Below are 26,177 nucleotides of genomic sequence, written 5' to 3' on the forward strand. Positions count from 1 at the left end.
TTGAACAACCACTCCTTGTGAGTTTGATGCAAACTAAAGATTGAGAACTACTGCTCTAGAGGAGAGAAAATATTTTAATATTTAACTATTATCTGTATATATATGAAGGCGTCTCATGATTTAGAACCCTACTGTCTGCTTCTCTCTCAAATAACTTGTTCTTTTCCTTCTAATTATTTATCTCAGTTTGCATTTATGTGTGCTACGTATGTATTTATTTGAGTGTTTATTTGCCTGTCTCTCCCACTAAGTTGTATGAGGGGAGAAGCCATGCCTATCATGTTCAGCACTGTATTACTACTTTGTAGCACAGTGTCTGATTAAGATTCTCCTTAAATATTTGTTGAGGGTCTGAGTGACATCATATTCTAGTTCAGTGATCCAAATCTGACCCTGAAATCAATGCCTATATCACCTCCAACGTAACAACCTCAACTCTATACACACAGAAAAATGTTTCACACAAGTATCTACGGGAGTTTAAAAACAAAACAGAAGATAGCAAGTAATAACAAATAAGTTTACTTAAATTCTGATTCACTTTGTATGAGGTAATAAGTGTGATAAGAAATACTACAACTATAGCACCAAGTATAGAGCAATACGAGCCTCTGTAAAAATGATAGTGGGGACCCCTAGGAGACAAACTGTCCCGTGTGTGTATATATATTTGAGCCTTACTAAGAAATATTTGAGTCTTACTAAGATAAGCATCAGGCATTGTGCTAGCTTCTGGGTATAAAGTACCTGGCTGAGTGATCAAAATTTACAAAGTATTACTAACTTTAGGTAAAAACCGAGATAATTTCCACTAATTACTGCCTAAAAAATCTATTCTATATGCCCACCCAAAGATGGTAGAAAAGGAAACCGAGGTTTAAGTATAGTATTTAGAGCTACAAATATAACCAGTGAAAGAGTTAATACTAATAACTGGCAAAAATGAGGTAGAACTGGTGATGGTATGAAGTATAAGCCTGTCTTTATATAGTGAAAAATTACATGTGTTTAGGTTGTTAAATTTACAAGTATATATATGTGTGCATGTTTCTATGCATTGAATATGTGTGTATGCTGATAAACATACACACACACACATACCTTATGTAGACCAGAAATCTAAACTTTTTTCTGTAAAGGATCAGACAGTAAATATTTTAGGCACTGTACATCACATATGGTCTCTGTCACACATTCATCTTAACTTCTTCAGTTATTATTTTGATTTTTTACAACGCTTTAAAAATGTAAGACACATTCTTGGCTCATAGGCCTTAGAAAAACAGGTCAGCAGACTGGATATGGCCTATGGGTCAGTTTGCCAATCTCTGATTTAGACTTATGAAAGTAATTCACAGAAGAACTAAGAACAGAAATGAAAGAAGTACTGACACTGGAAGTAGGAATAGAAAGGTACAGGGGAATTATAATTCACTATTGGTCTTTTTGAACCACATGATTTAATAACATTTGCACGCATTGCTTTGATTTTAAAAAGTGAATACATAAGAATGAGTGAAGCCACTTGGCAGCTTAAGTTAAGAATATTCAGAGTCATAATTTCTTCTCTTCCCTTTTGCCAGTCTGTTGCTCAACTTTCTAAACCATATGGCTTCCAAACATTCTGGCATTTCAGTCATGTGAAATTATTTTTGGAAATAAACTAGATTCTTTCAAGTCACATATTACATATCAAATAGTCAATATGTTAATAACCAGGTCATTGTCAGTCACAGGATACCTTGCCAAGTCTTTAAAAAGGAAATGATATGAACATAGAGTTTAAGGACTTTTGACATCTCAGCTGACACTCTTCTCCACTTCCAAGGTCATCATCATACCTTGAATGATTTTCCAATCTTTCAATGAGTGGCTAATCTAATCTGCCCAATAACACTGTTTTCTCTTTCTGTTTAAACATTTGACTGCATTGGTGTGAGCATTATCATTTATTTCAGCTTCTACTGTCTTTTAACGTGTATATAAATACCACTTTCTGAATCCAAACTCTTTAATAAGAACCTACTTCATATGCAAAGACTGTGTACTCTCAGGCACCAAATAAATAGGGGAATGCAGTTCAGTTAAAATGAATTTAGTATTTTAGTAAACATCACTAATTCATACAAGAATAAGTCAAATAAAAAACTATATATTGTTAAACAGAATTTAAACTTGAAACGCAACTTCCCTAAGAATGTCTCTAAGTCCAAGGATATAGGCGGTGATGGCTGCATGGTCATGACAGCTTTATGGCCATAAAAACATCAAATATAATAAAACACATCCATATGCAGTGATTTTTCTCAGGGAAAGCCAGAAACACTTACAAAGCTTTACAATTATTGGGCTGATTCAATGAACCGCCTACTTAAAATACTTAAAAATAAATACTTAAATAAATAAAATAAATAAATAAAATACTTAAATATAATACTTAAATAAATAAATAAATAAATAAATAAATAAAATACTTAAAAATAAATATGAAGTGAAAAATACAATACACATAAAAATATACTTAAAATACTTAAAAATAAAAATTAAATAATAAATAAATAATAAATAATAATAATAATAATAATAATAAATAAATAATAAATAAATAAATAATAAATAATAATAAATAAATAAAATACTTAAAAATAAAAATAAAAATTAAAATACTTAAAAATAAATAAATAAATAAAATACTTAAAAATAAATACTTAAATAAATAAAATAAATAAATAAAATACTTAAATATAATAAATAAATAAATAAAATAAATAAATAAAATACTTAAAAATAAATATGAAGTGAAAAATACAATACACATAAAAATATACTGAAACTTTAAGTAAAAAGGCTACTTCCATTTTTTAATATGCAGTGTACATTATTTTTAAACAAAAGAGAGGAGGATTTAAAATTCATGCAATTTTAACAGCTATGGCTCTTATCCTACAAATTAATGTTTTCATTAAGCTCATGATGCCCAATTTGTCCAAGTATGTTAATAACTACATACATATAATCATAGATATGCACAGTTTTCTACCAGACATAGTAAACGCATAACTGCAACATGAAAAAATATTTTGTTGGCTCTTCAGTTAACAAAAAAATTGGGACTTTATCTATAAATGTGTAGAGAGGAAAATATGGAAGCCTAAGAAGGCAAAAGAAAATAGCAATATGGTTTATTATTATATTGAATTATATTCATTCATCACATGGCGATCACAGGTAAATGATCTTGATTAGATACCTTCCAGGTATTCAAGTTATTATTCAAATAGCTATCTAAAATAGATGCAGATTCCTCTATGTTCCATTATACTCAGGTCGGTAAGAATTATTTCTGTTTAAATAACATGTAAAAGCTACAGCAGAAAAATAAAACTAAACTACTAAGTAAGGTTGATAAAATTTTATGTAAAAATGTATGGTGCCACATAAAATAAACACAACAGAATAAAACTCCATTTCATTTTACTACTCTGTGAAAGGGAGAAAACCAATCAATGTAACCTGCTGTAACTTGCTGTACCGATCTGATTTTCTTGTTTTAACTGAATGCCTGTAGGGTATTATTAAGTAAGGAATTATATAAGTAATATTATTTCTTAATTTCTTCTATTACGCATTCAAAACTGAGGAATATAGTATTTAGTGTATATTTTATAGACATACACTCTCCTATATGATTAGGCACAATGATAAAGCAGAGTAAATCTTAATAAAGGTACGACTAATGATACAGAATTTGTCTGCCTTGACTTTTTTTGGCAAGAAAAGTGAATTACTGATCAAGAATGGTTTTGGAACTCATTTTCTTTGCACTGAGACATAACTAAATAAAAATTGGTGAGCCACAATTTTAGTTATCTATGATATTCATAAAGAAATTCAACCCAATATATAACACACAGTAAAAATTATTTTATCTGAAATCTCTCTCATCTTCATCTCCCATTCACCAAACCTAATCACGTTTTTCAAGAAGCAGACACCAGTAAGAGATGAGTATGTTATGAGTTGAATTGTGTCCCCTGAAAATTCATATGTTTAAATCCTAATCCTTAGTTGCTCAGAATGTGGTGATGTTTGAAAACAGGGTCTTCACAGAGTCAGTCAAGTTAAAATGAAGTCATCAGAATGAGCCCTACTCCAACATGACCAGTGTCCTTATAAAAAGATGAAATTTGGAGACAGATATGGATACAGAGAGAACACCAAGTGATCATGAAGCTGGCCCATCTAAAAGCCAAGGAGAGAGACCCGGAACAGAACCTTCTCTGTATTAGTCTGCTCAGTTTGTCATAACAAAATACCATAGTCTTGATGGCTTAAACAACAGAAATTTATTCATCACCATTCTTGCGGCTGGGAAGTCTAAGATAAAGGTACCTGCAAGATAGGTTTCATTCTGAGGCGTCTTCCCTTGGCTTGTAGGCAGCTGTCATTTCACTGTGTGCTCACATGATCTCTTCTTCGGGTGTAAAGGAAGAGAAAGAGCAATCTGGAGTCTTTTCCTTTCCTTATAAGGGATCAGCTCTATTAGAGAGGGCCCCTCCCCTATGACCTCACTGAACCTTTTTTGCCTCCTCACAGGCTTTATCTTCAAGTACAGTCACATATGAATTTGGTGGGGGGCGGGGAACGTAAACATTCAGTCACTCCCTCATAATTCTCAGAAGAAACCGACACTGCCAATACCTTGATTTCGAATGTCTAGCCTCCAAAACTGTGACGTGATAAAATTTTGTTAAGTTCACCTAGTTTGTGGTACTTTGTTATAGCAGCCCTGGCAAACTAATACAGTATGCAGAAGATTTATCAGGGGAAAGGCTTCTGAAGGATAAAGAGGGAGGAAGCTGGAGACGAGGAGGAAATCCTACAGAGGGTGATACAGGTCTGACACCTGTGAGAGTAGAAAGGAAGGATGACAGGATAGGAACAGCAGTACCAGTGCAATGCAATTCTGAGTAAGTTTTGACCAGACCAATGGTATGTCCTTAAGCAAAGGTTGCCTATTAGAGAAGGGAGTCCTCTTTCAGTCACGATGACCAGATTTGGCTACATTCAATCATTGGCTGGAAGCAGGTTTAGGAATCATGGCACTGGCATGGATGTTGTGACAGATCCAAAGCTGTGGAAACTAGAGGCTATCCCCACAGCAGGGTCTCTTAAAGGGAGGTTTGATCAGTGTACTTCCACGGCTGCCACAATCACAAAGTCCAGTTGACTGAACTTCCTAAGAATCACTGAAGTTCACTTATAGTGCTTACCACTGCTACTATCTATGGCCTTAATTATTAAAATAGCTTTATAACTGTCTACCTCTGTCTACTCTGGTCACTCAGCAATCTCCCCTCTAAAATTACCAGTGGTTTCCTACTGCTTGGCAGTAAATGATTCTGTAATAAGGCCTATAAAGTTCAACACAGGATGGCTCATACTTTTCTCTCTAGCCTCACCTTGCTCTTGACTCTACATTCTACTTCACTTTCTATACTCCATTGACAAAGCCTTCCCTCATTCCCTCATAATAGCTATGCTTTCTCTGACATTGGCACCACAATATTGCTGTGGTACTGCCTATTCATTTTACAAGGAAGCCTTCCCTAATCTACCCAGCTAGGTCACAAGCACCTATTATTGGCTTCCATACCACCCATACACATATCCTTTGAAGAACTTATCAAAGATGTACTTGCACACTTATTTTTGTAACTTTTTATCTTCTCTATTAGACCATTAATTTCATGGGAACAGGAAATAGATCTGTTCTTATCCCTCTGCCTACAGCACACAAGGACTGGCATAAAGCATATGCCTAGGGCTTCCCTGGTGGCGCAGTGGTTGGGAGTCTGCCTGGCGATGCAGGGGACGCGGGTTTGTGCCCTGTTCTGGGAGGATCCTGCATGCCGTGGAGCGGCTGGGCCTGTGGGCCATGGCCGCTGAGCCTGCACATCCGGGAGAGGCCGCAGCGGTGAGAGGCCCGCGTACCGCAAAAAAAAAAAAAAAGCATATGCCTAATAAATATCTGTTAAATTATTTAACTGAAAATATTCAGATTCACAATAGGTCTTGCATTTTCTCTGTATAACAAAGACACCTACAATTTTATATGCAAATCATCACCTCTGGTATAAGAGAAGCCAGAAAGAACACCATCTCCAGAACCATACCACAGCAAAACCTAAGGGATCTAGCCAATTTTTATATTGTAATTTGGATAATAGCCCCCTGGCTCAGGACACACACACACACACACACACACACACACACACACACACACACACACACAGTGCTAGAATAATTAAGCATATTAAACATGCATTCACTCCAGGACCTCTAAGATACTCATTTAGGATGTTTTAGGTAGATTAGCCTACCTGCTTTAGCCCAGGTGATTCTCATATGCTACCTCAATTAGAACCAGCAATATTCAACTTGTATCCTGTGCTGTGGAGTTTCATTTTTATCTTTTGGGTATGTAAATTTACCATATTATAACATGTAGTTATTCTTCATTTACACACTAAATAATTGAAGTTTATCCTTTCAAAAGCCAAACTATTGTTTTTCTTTTAAAATCTCAGCATTCTACAGGGAGCCATATCCAACACTAGAGCTATCCATGCCTTAATATATAGGATAAAATGAGGTAATTCTACTCTTTTTGATCTCTCAAGGATCATTGTAATTATACCACTTTAGTGTAAAGCAATGGTGCTGTCATAAGTTATTGACTCCAAGTTGATAGACTACAGAACTTTTGAATCTTTTTGGCTTCTTTTCATAATTATTCTTGGGTCCTCTCTTTTGGCTTATAAGTTACCAGGCTCTGTCACTATCACAAGCTTGACCAAGTGCAGCACTAAATAGAAGATTCCCCAGCAAGGTATCCTGCCACTCTTCATCTCCCGTAACATGTTCACTGCTAATACCTAAAAGTTAAAAAAGAAAAGATCAAATGCATGTTTATCTATGTTTAGGTTATTGGAATGTTGCTTTCTCTGATAGACCCCTTTTCTAAACAAGCTCCCTGTAATTCAGCATGTACGATCAGTTCTTGTGTTTAGATCTGTCTCCCATTTGATGGTATTCTGGTAGACACCCCCAGGTGAAGTAAACCTTAAGTAAATGTCATATAGCTTAGCTATGAAGTATCCTACATGAAGGTGCACAGCACATAGCTCCCTTGTCATCTTTCCTCTTTGTCTTTATATAGATTTCCTAGCGTTCTCTTTTAGGCCCTAGAATTTGGGATGTGAAGACTGATAATTCTCCTGACCTCCACCTCTAACAGTTCAGCATGGGTTTATTCCCCAACTGACTTTAAAGTCTTATTTACAAACCAGCGCCTCTAAGATTCATCCTGCCTCACCTTTGACTGGCTCTATGACCAACATTCTAGCAGATTTCTCTTACAACCTCCTTTTTTCTCCTTGCTCCCACCCCATCTCTAGCCTTGTCAGACCTAACCTCTTGCTGATTATAGTTTAAGAGGTCAAACACCACAGAGTATGGTATGGGGGAAATACATTTTTTTTACAGAAAATACTGTAAAAAAACCCCAAATATATTACAATAGCAATTCTAGATACAGAAAAATTTCACTAAGAATATTACTATTTACCGAGTGTGCACATATGTCAGGCATTGAGCTAAGCAGCTTGCAAGCATTACCTGATGTAATCCTCACAACAATCCTATAAGTATCCTCATTCTAAACATAGAAAGTCAAAGCTCAGGAAAAATTAAATTTGGGACAGTAAATGGTAGAGCTAGGATCCAAATACAAGCAGGTTGATTCTCAAGTCTAGGTTCTTAAACATTAAGCTATATTGTCTTCCTAATGATTCAAAGTAATTCTAACCAACGTCCAAAATTAGCTACCAAACAGTCTTCTGATCCCTTATACAATGATCTTACATTATACCAGTCTGGATATATTGTTTTAAGTGAATTGCATTTTCGGGTTCATCCTTTCATGGTAAAAAGTAATGACTTGGTAGCTACTTACAATAATAAGTACATTTATGATGTTCTGGTTAGGCCATCTCTTAGTTTTGATCACTGTAACAGTATCTGCTTTTTGTTTATCCTAAAGGAAACTCTCTTCTGCCTTAACAGTACCATGATTTTGGTTAGACAGCAATTGAGCCCAGCCCTAAGAGATATATAATGATCATAATAATTGGTGCAACCAATCATGAAAATATAATTTCCCTTTTGCCAGTCATTGTCTAGGGCTAAGTAGATGAAGCAGTTCAGACAAATGAGACAGAAGGGGTTAACTCAAGTAGTGGGGTTTCTGGGAAAGATTTTTCTCCTTGATAAAAAAAGAACATAGGAAGAGAAGGCCTCTTTTCAGGCCCCCTTCCCTCTTTCCTATTTGAGATACTATTGTGTGGGAACATAATGCTTAAAGCTGAGGTAGCCAACCCATGGTGAGACAAGGAAAGAAAAAGCCAGAATCCTTGATAATCTCACAAAGTCACTGAACTAAGCCTAAGCCTGCTCATATTCATGATAAGAATCAACTACAAAACATGTCCTTATGTTAAAGTCACGTTTAATTGGATATTCTATTACTCACAGGTAAAAACCTCCTAACTGATAAGGGCGTTGAGCATCCTAGCTTCTCTGAGTTAGGTTACCAGTGTTCCATCACCCACTTGTATGTTTCCATATGATTCTCTTCATTTTAAGAATCTGGATTTAAAGGTGGCCCATATGATAACTTGTCCAACTACTTCTTTACATAGTCCATATTCAGCACCATTCTATAAACACTTCCCAACGACTGTGTCATACACGCAAATGGTTTACTGATGTGCCAAAACAAAGATCTCCTTAGCCCTTTGGAGTAGCTAACAGGGTCCAACGTAGACAGAGATCAGGGCAAATAGTCTCAAGCATTTACCCTACATGAATATCAATTTCTAAGTGTGGCATGGCACGAAAAAGGTGGGGGAGCACTACCCTGGCCCAAATTCCCCAACAAATTCACCTCATTACTTTTATCTCCCAGAACTGCACATGATAAATATTGTTTAAATACAGAAAACCCCATTATCATATGTAGAAGAACAGACTAAAGAGATAGCTTTAGAAGCACGAAATCATCTGTGTGAAACTTCTGAAAATTGTAAATCACTATAGAATTTAAGGACTCTTTCATTCAATTACAAATAAATAAATAAAAAGAAGCACTCTCAGAAGCCTAGATTTCTGTCCTTATTATAAGAGAAAATGGAAAAGATCCATGGAAAAGACCAGAAAAGAGTGATAAGAAAAATAATAATCATTATCACTAGTAAAATTCATTGAGCAGTTATTATGTGCCAGGAACTGTGCTAAGTACTTGGTATAGGTCCTTGAAACAATCCGTTCTGGTAAATACTATCATTTTCTCTATTTTACAAAACCTGAGCTGAACTTTAGAGCTGCTGTGTAACTTACTCAAGAGTACACAGCTCTTGGGATTAGAACTCAGAAAGTCTGACTTCCCATAAGACTATACTGAAATGGGGTTAAAATAGTAAAAAGGATCAGAAGCCAATAGAGGAAAATTACTCAAGAATTAAATGATTGGTAACAAATGCAGTAGAGCTATTCAGAATAAAGACCCTTCTGGTATAATAAAGAACATTTGGTAGCTTGGAGGTGATTAGTGACCTTACAGACTGCTGGTCAAATTGCATGACACTTTTTGAGCCACTCATAGGGACTGGCATTTTAAACCGCTAGGCTAAAAAATATCTAGCAAGGTGGGTATGAATAGTTCATATTCCTCCTTGATTCCTAGAGCAAAGATGGATCAGGGAGGTGTAAATATGTTGTTTCGGTGATAGTATTCTTTTCTTTTTGCACCCATATTCCTTTATTGGTAGTATCTCTACCACAATAAACTGTCTGGTGAGATGATAATTAAGATTCCCACCACCTCTGCCAATAGAGAGACTTAATTTATTTCTCCTTCCATGGAATTTGATTCCTAAGCTGAGGGACAAAGAAACTGAAAACTACTGCATATCTATACAATGGTATGTTCCTGCAAAGAAACCTGTGTGGTATTTTGATGTCTTGTCTCCTAAGCTGACTTAGATTCTGCCTGTTCCCAGAACCGATTCTTCAGTTTCTCTTTAACTTTCTGAGATCTCAACATTCTTCCAGTAAATCCCCATTAGTTTAAGTTAGCCAGGCTTGTTCTGTTTAACTAAAATAGTAACTGATATAAGCAGTAATCTAATATTCCTTTAATATTAGAATGAAGCATGAAAGGAAAAGTGTACAGGAGGAGAAAGATGGGGAATGTTATTTCTTTTGAAAAACGTAATAAAATAATTGTTTTCCCTACCCAAACATTTATTTTCTCAGTCTAATCAAACTTAGTTCATTTACTAAATGTCTGAGTGCAAACACTGTACTTAGCCTTGGATAAAAAATGATAAGTAGGGCTTCCCTGGTGGCGCAGTGGTTGGAAGTCCGCCTGCCGATGCAGGGGACACGAGTTTGTGCCCCCGTCTGGGAAGATCCCACATGCTGCAGAGCGGCTGGGCCTGTGAGCCATGGCTGCTGGGCCTGCACGTCCGGAGCCTGTGCTTCGCAACGAGAGAGGCCACAACAGTGAAAGGCCCGCATACCGCAAAAAAAAAAAAAAAAAAAAGAAAAGATAAGTAAATAGCCTTTGTTCTCATGTTTTTGAGTCTTCCCCAGACTCACACTGATCCCCGACAAGAACTAAGAACGCTCATTCATTAGGCAACTACTGACTCAGTGCCTACCCTATTTTGTACATAACGTTCAGCACTGGGGATATAATAGAGAATGAGACAGCCTCTTCTCATAAAGACTATGTATTAATCTTAGGAAGCCTACTCTGTTCCTTCTCTCTATATATATTTCAATTTCTACAGAGAGAATCTAATTGTTATTTGGAATATTTCCAGACTCAAAGTGAAAGTTATCTCTAGTTACACATTCATTATAACTGAATTAGACTAAAGTAAAACAATATGGACGTTTCATGGACTTCAACTACTTTACAAGTAAAATATTCTGTGTTTTCACATATCAGTTAATGAAATGATGATTTTGGTCCATTCTTCCCCCTTGGCACAAATAAATAATGCTGCTTTGTTGTCACAACTATTTTGGAAGTTGGGGGGTCAAAATGGGCATTCACCAAAATGAATAGTTTTCATCCTATAATCTGGAAGCAAAAAGCATAAGTTCTGAACATTGCCCAGACATTGTAAGCATCAGTCAAGCTTTGGACATCAGGTGGCCAACTAAATTTAGGACTTGGACTAAATGAATGTACTAGATGCTGGTTAAAGAGTCCAGTTTTTCTTAGCCATAGGTTCAGGATTTGGCTGTTAACACACAATATTAGTGAGTCATCCAACAGAATCAGACTGAAAAGACTGTACCCTTCTGAGCTTTACAGAAATAAAGATAGAAAATCAATGGCGATAAACAATTATATATAAGATTATACATAAGGCGGAAGCAAAATGAAAAAAGATCATCCCCAAAAAGTTATCATCAGCCCCATTATTTATATGTATATGAAACATAACACTTAGGATACTCTGGATATTTATAGAAAATATACAGACACCATTAACTAACAATTATATAGTGGGAAAAGTAATTACTGCTTCAATTTTCTTCTAATATTTCTTTATATCAAGAAGAAAGTCTCAGTTTAGTGGTAATATGTCTGTAACACCTCATTTTCTAACTTCCTCTTTAATAGAAAGTGGGCCTGGATTTGCTGGGTTTTGTGAACCAACAGTATATAACTCAAATAATATTGTTTCCACCAGTGGTTCTCAAATGTTTTGATCTTAAAATTCCTTTCTGTTCTTAAAAATTATTCAGGACCCCAAAGAGCTTATAAATATGTGGATTATATATATATCAATTATGTGGATTATTAATATGTTAATTAAACCTAAGAAAACTTTAAAATATCATTTGCTTTTTAAAATTAGAATAAATCCACTACATATTAACATAGTTTTTTGTGAAAAATACATTATCAAAAAGAAAACAGAAAAATGAAAATTGGCATAGATTTAGATTTTTTCAAATCCCTTTAATGTCTGGCTTAAATGGATAGAACTAGATAGAAAATGAAAAGAGAGAAAATAGAAAACAGCTAGATTTTCATATCTGCTTCTGCCTTCAATCATTTGCAATGTGTTGTTTGGTTGAAGGATATAAAGAAAATCCAGGTTCATGTAGATATGAGCTTGGAAAAGGGAGGTGCATTTTAATAGTGTTTTCAGATACTGGTGTTTATGCTATTTTGATAGTACACCAAAACTCAACAAGAAGTAGTTTCTTAAAAGCTAGTTGCAATGTGCAGTTTGAAACTGTATCAATGAACTTCTTGTGCCCTATAAACTTAGAATGTATTATTTTGAAAATAGTTTTGATCTTGCAGATCCCCTGAAGAGGTCTCAGGGAACCCTCCCACCCTCCAGGGTACCCTGGACCACATGTCTACCACTGGCTTACATTGTACTTCTTCAATCAGTTATTTAAGCCAAGGGATGTTGGTTTTCTGTTCACAAAATAATAAATAGATATGTTTAAAAGGAAACTTTCAGTTTAAATAAATCCACTTAAAGAAATATATGAAATAGTAGAGGGTAGGCAGTTACAGGAAAAAATGTGAAATAGTTTAGAAAACAAACCAGTGCATTCCTATAAACCTACCCTCTACTGTATTTATACAGGAGGAAACTACACAGTGCTTCCTCAGCTCTTCTCTTGGCTGGCTCCTTTTAACAGTGACGTCTTGGCTCTGCATGTCAGCTCTTCAGAGAGGTGGTACACAACTAACCCAGTTAAAGAGGCTTTATTATAGATTTCCAAATCAGTCTTACTACATAGTTGAAATATTTTAATATCATGATTGATGCCATAAAATAACTTTACTTCAGTAACAGTGGAATGTATCAAGTGGAAGTTACTTACAACAGTAACAAGTGTCACTAATTGAATTATATAATTCCTTTTCTACTTGATAAGGCATTAAGAGGAGTAGAAAAATAAGTGACAGTCTTCTACTTTTACTCATAACCTGGTACAACATAAAGACCTGGTCTACTTCATCTAAAGGTTGATCATAGTCTTAGGACACAGACATCACGTTAATGGGAAAAAAAGTCAAACAAAGCAAACAATGGATTTTACAATCATAGATGGTCATTAGACTCCATGGGACACAAATTAAACTACTTTAGTCTTCTAGGTCAGTTTCATCATATATAAAGTGAAAGATGTCATTTACATGCCCATATCTGTACCAAATCTGAAATTTAAGTAATTCTATAATCTAACATTCTGTAGTAAGAATAGGCTAAAAAAACTATTCATTTGTAAGTTTCAACTTTTGAATGACTTAGATTTATAGATGAATTCACTTTGCAAAGGTTTTTTGTGTGTAAGATATCAAATTTATCCATTTACTAATTCAAAGTTTTGTAAATTTAAAATCAGGATAGGATAGTTAGGATATTAAACATATGTACCAATATTAAAACAGGATCATATTTATGATATCCCCCCCTGATATCTTAGGAATCAGTTTTCCATCTAATCATGCAACTGGTAACACTTCGCATTGAAATATTTAGTGGCATGCAAAAGAATGCTAGATGTTTCTAATAGGGGCTATGACAAAGAGTGAATCATACAAAATTGTCAGTATTCCCGGTTAAAAGAGGTGGAATGTAAGAAATTTCATATGGTACAACTGAATTACTAAGGTGGTGGAGGGGGAAGATGGCAGAAGAGTAAGATGTGGAGATCACCTTCCTCCCCACAGATATATCAGAAATACATTTACACCTGGAACAACTCCTACAGAACACCTACTGAATGCTGGCAGAAGACTTCAGACCTCCCAAAAGGCAAGAAACTCCCCACGTACCTGGATAGGGCAAAAGAAAAAAGAATAAACAGAGACAAAAGAATAGGGACAGGACCTGCACCAGTGGGAGGGAGCTGTGAAGGAGGAAAGGTTTCCACACACTAGGAAGCCCCTTCGTGGGCGGAGACTGTGGGTGGCAGAGGGGGGAAGCTTCGGAGCCGCGGAGGAGAGCATGGCAACAGGGGTGCGGAGGGCAAAGCGGAGAGAGTCCCGCACAGAGGATCAGTGCCGACTGGCACTCACTAGCCCCAGAGGCCCAGAGGCTTGTCTGCTCACCCGCCGGGGCGGGCGGGGCTGGGAGCTGAGGCTCGGGCTTCAGGGAGAGGTCGGAGCTCAGGGAGACGACTGGGGTTGGCGGCGTGAACACAGCCTGCAGGGGGTTAGTGCACCACGGCTAGCCGAGAGGGAGTTCGGGGAAAAGTCTGGACCTACCGAAGAGGCAAGAGACTTTTTCTTCCCTCTTTGTTTCCTGGTGTGCGAGGAGAGGGGATTAAGAGCCTTGCTTAAAGGAGCTCCAGAGACTGGCGCGAGCCACGGCTAACAGTGCGGACCCCAGAGACGGGCACGAGACGCTAAGGCTGCTGCTGCCGCTGCCGCCACCAAGAAACCTGTGTGCAACCACAGGTCACTATCCACACCCCCCTCCTGGGAGCCTGTGCAGTCCGCCACTCCCAGGGTCCCGGGTTCCAGGGACAACTTCCCCAGGAGAATGCATGGCGCGCCTCAGGCTGATGCAACATCACGCCGGCCTCTGCCAGCGCAGGCTCGCCCCGCATCGTGCCCCTCCCTCCCCCCTGGCCTGAGTGAGCCAGAGCCCCTGAATCAGCAGCTCCCTTAACCCCGTCCTGTCTGAGCGAAGAACAGACGCCCTCCAGTGACCTACACGCAGAGGCGGGTCCATATCCAAAGCTGAGCCTCGGGATCTGTGCGAACAAAGAAGAGAAAGGGAAATCTCTCCCAGCAGTGTCAGAGCAGCGGATTAAAGCTCCACAATCAACCTGATGTACCCTGCATCTGTGGAATACCTGAATAGACAACGAATCATCCCAAATTGAGGAGGTGGACTTTGAGAGCAAGATTTATTATTTTTTCCCTTTTTCCTCTTTTTGTGAGTGTGTATGTGTATGCTTCTGTGTGAGATTTCGCCTGTATAGCTTTGCTTTCACCACTTGTCCTAGGGTTCTTTCTGTCCGTATTTTTATTTACTTTTTGAAAAAAAATTTTTCTTAATAATTATTTTACTAAAATATTTCTTTTAAATAAAATATTTTTTATTTTATCTTACTTTATTTTATTATCTTGTGTCTCCATCTTTCCTTCCTTCCTTTCTTTCTTTCTTTGTTTCTTTGTTTCTTTCTACTTTTTCTCCCTTTTATTCTGAGCCATGTGGATGAAAGGCTCTTGGTGCTGCAGCCTCCCAGCTCCATGTAATATCAAATGGCGAAAATCTCCCAGAGATCTCCATCTCAACACCAACACCCAGCTTCTTCAATGACCAGCAAGCTACAGTGCTGGACACCCTATGCCAAACAACTAGCAAGACAGGAACACAACCCCACCCATTAGCAGAGAGGCTGCCTAAAATAATAATAAGTCCACAGACACCCCAAAACACACCACCAGAAGTGGACCTGCTCACCATAAAGACAGGATCCAGCCTCATCCACCAGAACACAGGCACTAGTCCCCTCCACCAGGAAGCCTACACAACCCACTGAACCACCTTTACCCACTGGGGACAGACACCAAAAACAATGGGAACGACGAACCTGCAGCCCACAAAAAGGAGACCTCAAACACAGTAAGATAAGCAAAATGAGAAGACAGAAAAACACACAGCAGAAGAAGGAGCAAGATAAAAACCCACCAGACCTAACAAATGAAGAGGAAATAGGCAGTCTACCTGAAAAAGAATTCAGAATAATGATAGTAAAGATGATCCAAAATCTTGGAAATAGAATAGAGAAAATGCAAGAAACATTTAACAAGGACCTAGAAAAACTAAAGAGGAAACAAGCAATGATGAACAACAAAATAAATGAAATGAAAAATACTCTAGAAGGGATCAATAGCAGAATAACTGAGGCAGAAGAACGGATAAGTGACCTGGAAGATAAAAGAGTGGAAATAACTACTGCAGAGCAGAATAAAGAAAAAACAATGAAAAGAAGTTAGGACAGTCTCAGAAAACTCTGGGACAACATTAAACGCACAAACATTCGAATTATAGGGGTTCCAGAGAAAGAAGAGGAAAAGAAAGGGACTGAGAAAATATTTGAAGAGATTATAGTTGAAAACTTCCCTAACATGGGAAAGGAAATAGTAAATCAAGTCCCGGAAGCACAGAGAGTCCCGTACGGGATAAATCCAAGGAGAAACACGCCAAGACATATATTAATCAAACTGTCAAAAATTAAATACAAAGAAAACATATTAAAAGCAGCAAGGGAAAAACAACAAATAACACACAAGGGAACCCCCATAAGGTTAACAGCTGATGTTTCAGCAGAAACTCTGCAAGCCAGAAGGGACTGGCAGGACACATTTAAAGTGATGAAGGAGAAAAACCTACAACCAAGATTACTCTACCCAGCAAGGATCTCATTCAGATTTGATGGAGAAAATAAAGCCTTTACAGACAAGCAAAAGCTGAGAGAGTTCAGCACCACCAAACCAGCTTTACAAGAAATGCTAAAGGAACTTCTCTAGGCAGGAAACACAAGAGAACGAAAAGACCTACAATAACAAACCCAAAACAATTAAGAAAATGGGAATAGGAACATACATATCGATAATTACCTTCAATGTAAATGGATTAAATGCTCCAACAAAAATACATAGACAAGACAAGACAAGAGACCCATTTCAGACCTAGAGACACATACAGACTGAAAGTGAGGGGATGGAAAAAGATATTCAATGCGAATGGAAACCAAAAGAAAGCTGGAGTAGCAATTCTCATATAAGACAGAATAGACTTTAAAATAAAGACTATTAGAAGAGACAAAGAAGGACACTACATAATGATCAAGGGATCAATCCAAGAAGAAGATATAATAATTGTAAATATTTATTTATTTATTATTTATTATTATTTATATATTAATAATAAATAATATATAAATATATATTATTTATATATATTATAAATTTATTATTTATATAACAAATTATTATTTATTTATTATATTTATTATATATATAAATAAATAAATATAAATTATATTTTTATATATATAATATAATTTTACAATTATAAAAATTGTAAATATTTACCTAACATAGGAGCACCTCAATACATAAGGCAAATACTAACAGCCATAAAAGGGGAAATCGACAGTAACACATTCATTGTAGGGGACTTTAACACCCCTCTTTCACCAATGGCCAGATCATCCAAAATGAAAATAAATAAGGAAACACAAGCTTTAAATGATACATTAAACAAGATGGACTTAACTGATATTTATAGGACCCTCCATCCAAAAACAACAGAATACACATTTTTCTCAAGAGCTCATGGAACATTCTCCAGGATAGATCATCTCTTGGGTCACAAATCAAGCTTTGGTAAATTTAAGAAAATTGAAATTGTATCAAGTATGTTTTCTGATCACAATGCTATGAGAGTAGCTATCAATTACAGGAAAAGATCTGTAAAAAATATAAACACATGGAGGCTAAATAATACACTACTTAATAACGAAGAGATCACTGAAGAAATCAAAGAGGAAATAAAAAAATACCTAGAAACAAATGACCATGGAGACACGACGACCCAAAACCTATGGGATGCAGCAAAACAGTTCTAAGAGGGAAGTAGTAATACAAGCCTACCTTAAGAAACAGGAAACATCTCGAATAAACAACCCAACCTTGCACCTAAAGCAATTAGAGAAAGAAGAACAAAAAATCCCCAAAGTTAGCAGAAGGAAAGAAATCATAAAGATCAGATCAGAAATAAATGAAAAAGAAATGAAGGAAACGACAGCAAAGATCAAAAAATCTAAAAGCTGGTTCTTTGAGAAGATAAACAAGATTGATAAACCATTAGACAGACTCATCAAGAAAAAAAGGGAGAAGACTCAAATCAATAGAATTAGAAATGAAAAAGGAGACGTAACAACTGACACTGCAGAAATACAAAAGATCATGAGAGATTACTACAAGCAACTCTATGCCAATAAAATGGACAACCTGGAAGAAATGGACAAATTCTTAGAAATGCACAATCTGCCAAGACTGAATCAGGAAGAAATAGAAAATATGAACACACCAATCACAAGCACTGAAATTGAAACTGATTAAAAATCTTCCAAAAAACAAAAGCCCAGGACCAGATGGCTTCACAGGTGAATTCTATCAAACATTTAGAGAAGAGCTAACACCTATCTTTCTCAAAGTCTTTCAAAATATAGCAGAGGGAGGAACATCCCAAACTCATTCTACGAGGCCACCATCACCCTGATACCAAAACCATACAAGGATGTCACAAAGAAAGAAAACTACAGGCCAATATCACTGATGAACATAGATGCCAAAATCCTCAACAAAATACTAGCAAACAGAATCCAGCAGCACATTAAGAGGATCATACACCATGATCAAGTGGTGTTTATTCCAGGAATTCAAGGATTCTTCGATATAAGCAAATCAATCAATGTGATATACCATATTAACAAACTGAAGGAGAAAAACCATATGGTCATCTCAATAGATGCAGAGAAAGCTTTCGACAAAATTCAACACCGATTTATGATAAAAACCCTGCAGAAAGTAGGCATAGAGGGAACTTTCCTCAACATAAAAAAGGCCATATATGACAAACCCACAGCCAACATCGTCCTCAGTGGTGAAAAACTGAAAGCATTTCCAGTAAGATCAGGAACAAGAGAAGGTTGCCCCCTCTCACCACTCTTATTCAACATAGTTTTGTAAGTTTTAGCCACAGCAATCAGAGAAGAAAAGGAAATAAAAGGAATCCAAATTGGAAAAGAAGAAGTAAAGTTGTCACTGTTTTCAGATGACATGATACTATACATAGAGAATCCTAAAGATGCTACCAGAAAACTACTAGAGCTAATCAATGAATTTGGTAAAGTAGCAGGATACAAAATTAATGCACAGAAATCTCTGGCATTCCTATACACTAATAATGAAAAATCTGAATGTGAAATCAAGAAAAGACTCCCATTCACCACTGCAACAAAAAGAATAAAATATCTAGGAATAAACCTACCTAAGGAGACAAAAGACCTGTATGCAGAAAATTATAAGACACTGATGAAAGAAATTAAAGATGATACAAATAGATGGAGAGATATACCATGTTCTTGGATTGGAAGAATCAACTTTGTGAAAATGACTCTACTACCCAAAGCAATCTACAGATTCAATGCAATCCCTATCAAACTACCACTGGCATTTTTCACAGAACTGGAACAAAAAATTTCACAATTTGTATGGAAACACAAAAGACCCTGAATAGCCAAAGCAATCTTGAGAAAGAAAAACAGAGGTGGAGGAATCAGGCTCCCTGACTTCAGACTGTACTACAAAGCTACAGTAATCAAGACAGTATGGTACTGGCACAAAAGTAGAAATACAGATCAATGGAACAGGATAGAAAGCCCAGAGATAAACCCATGCACATATGGTCACCTTATCTTTGATAAAGGAGGCAGGAATGTACAGTGGAGAAAAGACAGCCTCTTCAGTAAGTGGTCTGGGAAAACTGGACAGGTACATGTAAAAGTATGAGATTAGAACACTCCCTAACACCATACACAAATATAAGCTCAAAATGGATTAAAGACCTAAATGTAAGGCCAGACACTATAAAACTCTTAGAGGAAAACACAGGCAGAACACTCTATGACATAAACCACAGCAAGATCCTTTTTGATCCACCTCCTAGAGAAATGGAAATAAAAACAAAAATAAAAATATGGGATGTAATGAAACTTCCAAGCTTTTGCACAACAAAGGAAACCATAAACAATACGAAAAGACAACCCTCAGAATGGGAGACAATACTTGCTAATGAAGCAACTGACAAAGGATTAATCTCCAAAATTTACAAGCAGTTCATGCAGCTCAACAACAGAAAAACAAACAACCCAATCCAAAAATGGGCAGAAGACCTAAATAGACATTTCTCCAAAGAAGATATACAGAGTGCCAACAAACACATGAAAGAATGCTCAACATCCTTAATCATTAGAGAAATGCAAATCAAAACTACAATGAGATATCATCTCACACCGGTCAGAATGGCCATCATCAAAAAATCTAGAAACAATAAATGCTGGAGAGGGTGTGGAGAAAAGGGAACACTCTTGCACTGCTGCTGGGAATGTGAATTGGTACAGCCACTATGGAGAACAGTATGGAGGTTCCTTAAAAAACTACAAATAGAACTACCATATGACCCAGCAATCCCACTACTGGGCATATATCCTGAGAAAACCATAATTCTAAAAGAGTCATGTACCAAAATGTTCATTGCAGCTCTATTTACAATAGCCAGGAGATGGAAACAACCTAAGTGTCTATCGACAGATGAATGGATAAAGAAGATGTGGCACATATATACAATGGAATATTACTCAGCCATAAAAAGAAACGAAATTGAGTTATTTGTAGTGAGGTGGATGGACCTAGAGTCTGTCATACAGAGTGAAGTAAGTCAGAAAGAGACAAATACCATATGCTATCACATATATATGGAATCTAAAAAAAAAAATGTCATGAAGAACCTAGGGGTAAGAGAGGAATAGACAGAGACCTACTAGAGAATGGATTTGAGGATATGGGGAGCGGGAAAGGTAAGCTGTGACAACGTGAGAGAGTAGTGTAAAATAGCTAGTGGGAAGGAGCCGCATAGCACAGTGAGATCAGCTTGATGCTTTGTGACCACCTAGAGGAGTGGGCTAGGGAGGGTGGGAGGGAGGGAGACACAAGAGGGAAGAGATATGGGAACATATGTATATGTATAACTGATTCACTTTGTTATAAGCAGAAACTAACACACCATTGTAAAGCAATTATACTCCAATAAAGATGTAAAAAAAAAAACTACTGCTAAAAGAACTTTTCTTCTTTTACATTTTATAAAATAAAGTACCCATATAATAAGGTCATTCTGCATTAGTATTAATTTACTCAAATAAAGATTGATTTAGAGGTTTGGTACTAATTTATAACTTATAAATGAAAGGGAGCAAGTACTTGGTGGTTTAAATACTCCCAAAGGTACCACAGGCTTTTAAGACATTCATCCTCACAGCCTTTCACTCAGGCAGGCACCCATGATACTGGGGGTGGGAAGAGGGCAACGCCAGGTCAAAAGATAGCCCATTTCAGGCCTGCTAGGGAGGCTCATCGAGGCTTCGCCTCACCTGACCGTTCTGACGACGAAGTACACCAGCACCGCGCCACTCACCACCATCAACACGGTCAGGGCTCGTTGGGTCATGGGCTTGTCGCCGGGGTTGGGGCTCACAGCGAGGACGCCACCCACCGGGCCTTCTTCCCCCGCTTTCCCGCCTGGGTCTTCGGCTGCAAGCCCCGCACTGGGAGTGCTGCTATTGACGCCCTCGGCGCCCCGTGGTCCCTCGGCTTCGGCCGGAGCGCGGCCCGGGGACTGGGCAGCTGTGGGGCCGGACGGCAGAGGTGGCAGGGTTCGCGGCCCACGGTCCGGAGGCATGGGATCCGGCACGGCCTCGGCCGCCTGCAGCAGTACCTCCAAGGGCCCTCTCAACTCAGGCAGCAGTAGCAACAGCAGGAGGGCGGAGGCGAGCAGGTGGCTGAGGCAGCAGCTACAGTGCGTCGCCTTCATTTTCCCCGGACCGCCCTCTCACCACGTGGGAGCTGCCGGGCCCGCCGCCCTGGCTCCAGGTGGGACCATGGGCGCAGTGAAGAACGAAGGGTGACCAAATCCCGGGCTAAGACCCGGCCACAGCAGGTGGCAGAAGCGTCAGCGGCTGCAGCTGCCGGGATAACCGGAAGTTCGTACATCTCAGCAGCCACTGCTACCAGGGACGCTTTCGGTTGCTAACATGCCGGGGCTGGCGCGTTCCGTGACGTCAGGCGCGCAAGACCATCTGCGCACGCGCCCTGCCAGAGGCGCGGGGAAGAGATCCGTGGTTGGCTCACAAGTAAGAAAGTAAGCAAAAAAAAAGGTGTTTAAAGTGTGCAGCAGCTCTTTGCATGAAGAAAACATGAGAGATTGGAAGCTCGTAATTTGAGTTCGTTGGTGCAGAACTGCAGAAACACAGCTAATCATTTATTAAGCCCTCCTTGACGTTTCCCTCAGCTCAGGTACAAATTTTAGACAGGTTTCTTCCTGCCTCTAGGTCCTTGACCTCTCTTTCCTTAGGGCATTTACGTTAGAAAACTTGTAACTGTACATTGATTCTCTGCATTTTTGAAATATAAATCTTTAAAAAAATTCTTGCCGGTGTTACAACCCAGGGCTGTCTTTCTTAAGGAACAAGGAGCCATCCTTTTGAAAAATGTCAACAAAGAAGATATCCCTATTCCCCAGTCTCTTTGGAAGGGTAGGAGCCTAACTTAGGCAGGCATCTTGTTTCAATTTGTAAAACTACCTCCTGCCACGAAGCTACGAGAAAATTTTACTTTTTCTTTGGGTAAGGCTAATTAGTAAACAGAATTGGCCTAAGAGCCTCCCTACTCTTAAAATCTCATAAGCTTTTTGTTATTTTCTGGTGAGTTGAGCTCAGAGTCCTGGCCCCTCTTCTCTATTGCAGTAATCTTGGATAAGTCTTCCTTGCCTGGTTAACTTTTTTTTTTTTTTTTTTTTTTGCGGTACGCGGACCTCTCCCTGTTGTGGCCTCTCCCATTGCGGAGCACAGGCTCCGGACGCGCAGGCTCAGCGGCCATGGCTCCCGGGCCCAGCCGCTCCGCGGCATGTGGGATCTTCCTGGACCGGGGCACGAACCCGTGTCCCCTGAATCGGCAGGTGGACTCTCAACCACTGCGCCACCAGGGAAGCCCTGCCTGTTTAACTTTGACATCAGTAACATGGAACTTTGGTTTGAGCAGATACAAACACACACCAGACCAGAAGTCAAAGTTAGTATTTGTTCTTTTAAAAACTTATTCATTCAACAAGTTGTTTAGACTTTCTACTTTCTTAGCACTGGGTCTGAGTATTGAATAGTAGGCAAGTAAGATATGATCCTTGCTCTCTTAGCACTTAGGTTCAAATGGAGATAACAGAATAAACACTTGCATTCATTCTGATTCTGAAGTGTGTGTTATAAATGACAAGTACAGAGTCCACAGTAAAAATTGTGTAAAGGACTATTGTAGGTAAGGTGGAGAGGATAGTGTCTTCTAGCTGCTTGGGGGTAGCAGAGCAATGCAGTTGCTCCTGCCACGTAGAATTGCAGGGACTAGGCCTCTTAATGCTGGGTTCCAGTGTGAGGAAGACCATCGGTGACACACCCTAATTTTAGCTTCCAACCTGGGCATTTATCAGTAATGAAGTGGCTCCTTGGGTTTCTTCTCTCCCTTATTCACAACCTTATTCAGAGTCATATGTGGAAGAGAGTTAGTATGTAATGCCACTCCCTTCCACTCCTCAAAAAAGTCCAATATTCAACAATCAAAAAACAAAAAAAGTTCATCATCATCTTTCTTTCTTTACAGTATCTCATTTTTACCATTTTGTTCTTTGTCTTGATTAATGGCATTATTCTTCACTCAGGTGTTCAGGCATAAAATCTTGGAGTCATCCTTTATCCTTGGCTTTCCACTGGCATCATTGCTTGCCAGTAACTGCAAAGTGCTAAATAATTCTGAAATAGCAGAGTTAAACTAGTGATTCCAAATAGTTAGAGCATATCATGTTCTAGTGTTTCTCCAAATGTGATTCTTAGCTACCTGAATCAGAATCAGAAATGGGATTTGTTAAAAATGCAGGTTCTAGGTCACTATTCCAGAAATTCTAAGCCAGAATTTTGGGGATTGGGGACATGGACTCTCTATGCATTTTTATTAAGCTCTCAGGGTAATTTTTATTTGCACTAAAGTTTAAGAATCTCTTCTCTCTCTCACCACCTATGTCCAAATGTTGTCAAATTTTCTCCATTTTCCTAATGTCTCTGTCACTAATCAACTCTTTTCTGTTCCCTGCCTCTGACAAGGGATTATTTTTATATTGCTAGAGATCTTAAACCTGCAGATTATTGTGTTTTTTGCATAATACTGTATTATTTGTAAAGTGTCATGAAACAGTATTTTCAATTCAATCACAGGAACTAGGAGCAAGTTTCCTGGGAGAAAATATTGTATTTTGCTTGTATAATATAAAGTGACAAGACATGTCTATTTAAAAGACAGATTGTCAAACTAAGTATAATTGGTGTTTCTGAATTTTTTCTATTAATAATAATGATATTTGTTCATTTACATGTTTTAATTTGTCTCACAAACAAGTTGTGCCAATCACCAGAGATTTAAAAACATATAGGGGAGAAAAATTATTAGAACAAGTAATTTATATCAATTTACTTAAATTAATCTGCATACTAGGAAAAGACCACCATTATTCTAATTTATCAGGGAACACTCCAGCTGACAGAACAACAGTCTTCCATGGAAATCTGTAAGATACCACTGGCCTGATAAGTAAAATCTAACCCTCCCTCCCTGCTCTAGTATTGAATAATAATTTTGAATATTAATTAAGCATCTATTGTGTACCAGATATCATTTTATCAAATGTTAAATGATAATCTTTGTTTAGTCCTTACCAGAAAAAAAGAAACTAAAACTAAACCATTATTCTATTTTACAATTAAGGAAACTGAGATCAAGGATAATCAAACTGGTAAAAATCAACATGAGTAAAAACAATAGAGCTGGGCAGTGAACCCAGGCAGTCTAGCAACAGAGGTGGGCTATTGCGTGCTGCATTTTATCTTCTCCTAGTTCTAGGTTTCCATGATTTGAGTCTAGCTTATTGTCTCAATCAGCTATTGCTAGATTAATGCTGCATAGCCAGTAACTATAAAGATATCAGTGGCATACAGCAAATAAACATTTATTTTTTCTCCTGTGTTTTGGTAAAGGTGGGATTGACTAATTTAAGTTGACCTTGTGAGTAAGTGGAAAGGGGATGGGGAATGGGCATAAGGAGAAATGAGGAGCCATGTATGTCTTTTTTTTTTTAAACAGTGAAAACAACTGGTTACCCAAAGTCCCACCTGATGCCCTTGACACACATCTCACTGGAGAGAGAAGGTATGTCACATGGCCACTTCTAGCTTCTGGGAATCTTGGAACTTTAATGTTAAAATGGGCATATTCTAGTCCCTGACAAAATTTGTTTATGTTAGCAACAAAAAAGAAGACAATTTATATTGATAGGCATTTCATTTTCAGTTCTATCTAATAGAGAACAAGGCTCAAATGAGTGTTCTCTGGTGTCAGAATTCCCTACCTTCCCTCTTCCCCTCCCATTAAGGAAGAGGGAAGGTAGGAGGTTGGCTCAACTGGAATGGTCATTCATAGCGACATCTGATAGATTGAGTCTCTTATACTTTAAGTGGCAGTTTATTTCCACATCAGGTGGGACTGTCTATACCCTGAAGTCCAAAAAGAAAAAGAGTTCAATATGAAAAGAGAATACAAACTGATCACAAAACCAGGAAGTCAAGAGAATGTACTAAAGAGCTCAAACGTGAAGGCAGAATTGGAATGTCAGAGGACAACTAAAGAGCAACAGTTCAAGAATAAGAATAAGAATAAGTGTTGTTGGGGTAGGTACCACATAACCAAGTAGGAATATGAATAAATATTAGGGTTAAATATCTAAAAGAAAATGACCATGTAAATGGGCTATGGTTCCTGAGAGGAAAGAAACAAGGTGAGCCCCACAGTTTCCCTGGATCTCTGCCTGGGGAAAATTTCCCAGCTATAGTGCATCAACCTGGAGTTCAATCAGAATGTGCAAGTCTCTCTTATCTGAAGAGGCAGAGGTCAGAGTTCTGGGCTTTTGAAGTGGTTGGGATCTGTGGACCAGGGCATTAAGAGAAAGAGTCTGTGGAGGTCATGAAGTTCATGTGGTGGTTTCCCACACACCCTTGACTGAGAGCTGGGCAGTACCACCAAACACAGCCACACAAAGTTAATAAGAGACTGGCTGTTACAGAGGTAAGAGCAGAACAGAGAGATTAGACATTAAGCAGTGCTGGTGACT

At 38.0% G+C, this 26,177-nt stretch overlaps 1 protein-coding gene and 1 long non-coding RNA gene across 3 annotated transcripts in view; one reads left to right on the forward strand and one right to left on the reverse strand.

Moving 5' to 3' along the window:
- FAM174A (family with sequence similarity 174 member A) overlaps positions 1 to 21,887 on the reverse strand; it is a gene marked incomplete at its 3' end in the record, with an annotated part of 35,534 nt that extends 13,647 nt beyond the window's left edge. For both annotated transcript variants that reach the window (XM_082835408.1, XM_082835409.1), the window contains exon 1: positions 21,349 to 21,887. In XM_082835408.1, coding sequence (XP_082691534.1) covers positions 21,349 to 21,788 — 440 coding nt within the window. In that variant the 5' untranslated portion in view covers positions 21,789 to 21,887. The remainder of the gene's footprint in view (positions 1 to 21,348) is intronic.
- Positions 21,888 to 22,169: 282 nt separating this feature from the next.
- The window catches only part of LOC309960520, a 53,396-nt gene continuing 49,388 nt past the window's right edge, over positions 22,170 to 26,177 (forward strand). Inside the window, exons 1-2 of the long non-coding RNA XR_014326134.1 lie at positions 22,170 to 22,270; positions 25,154 to 25,219. This is a non-coding gene — a long non-coding RNA (uncharacterized lncRNA). The remainder of the gene's footprint in view (positions 22,271 to 25,153; positions 25,220 to 26,177) is intronic.

The sequence above is a fragment of the Leucopleurus acutus genome (assembly GCF_964270905.1).
Source record: "Leucopleurus acutus genome assembly, chromosome: 3".
Lineage (NCBI taxonomy): Eukaryota > Metazoa > Chordata > Mammalia > Artiodactyla > Delphinidae > Leucopleurus > Leucopleurus acutus.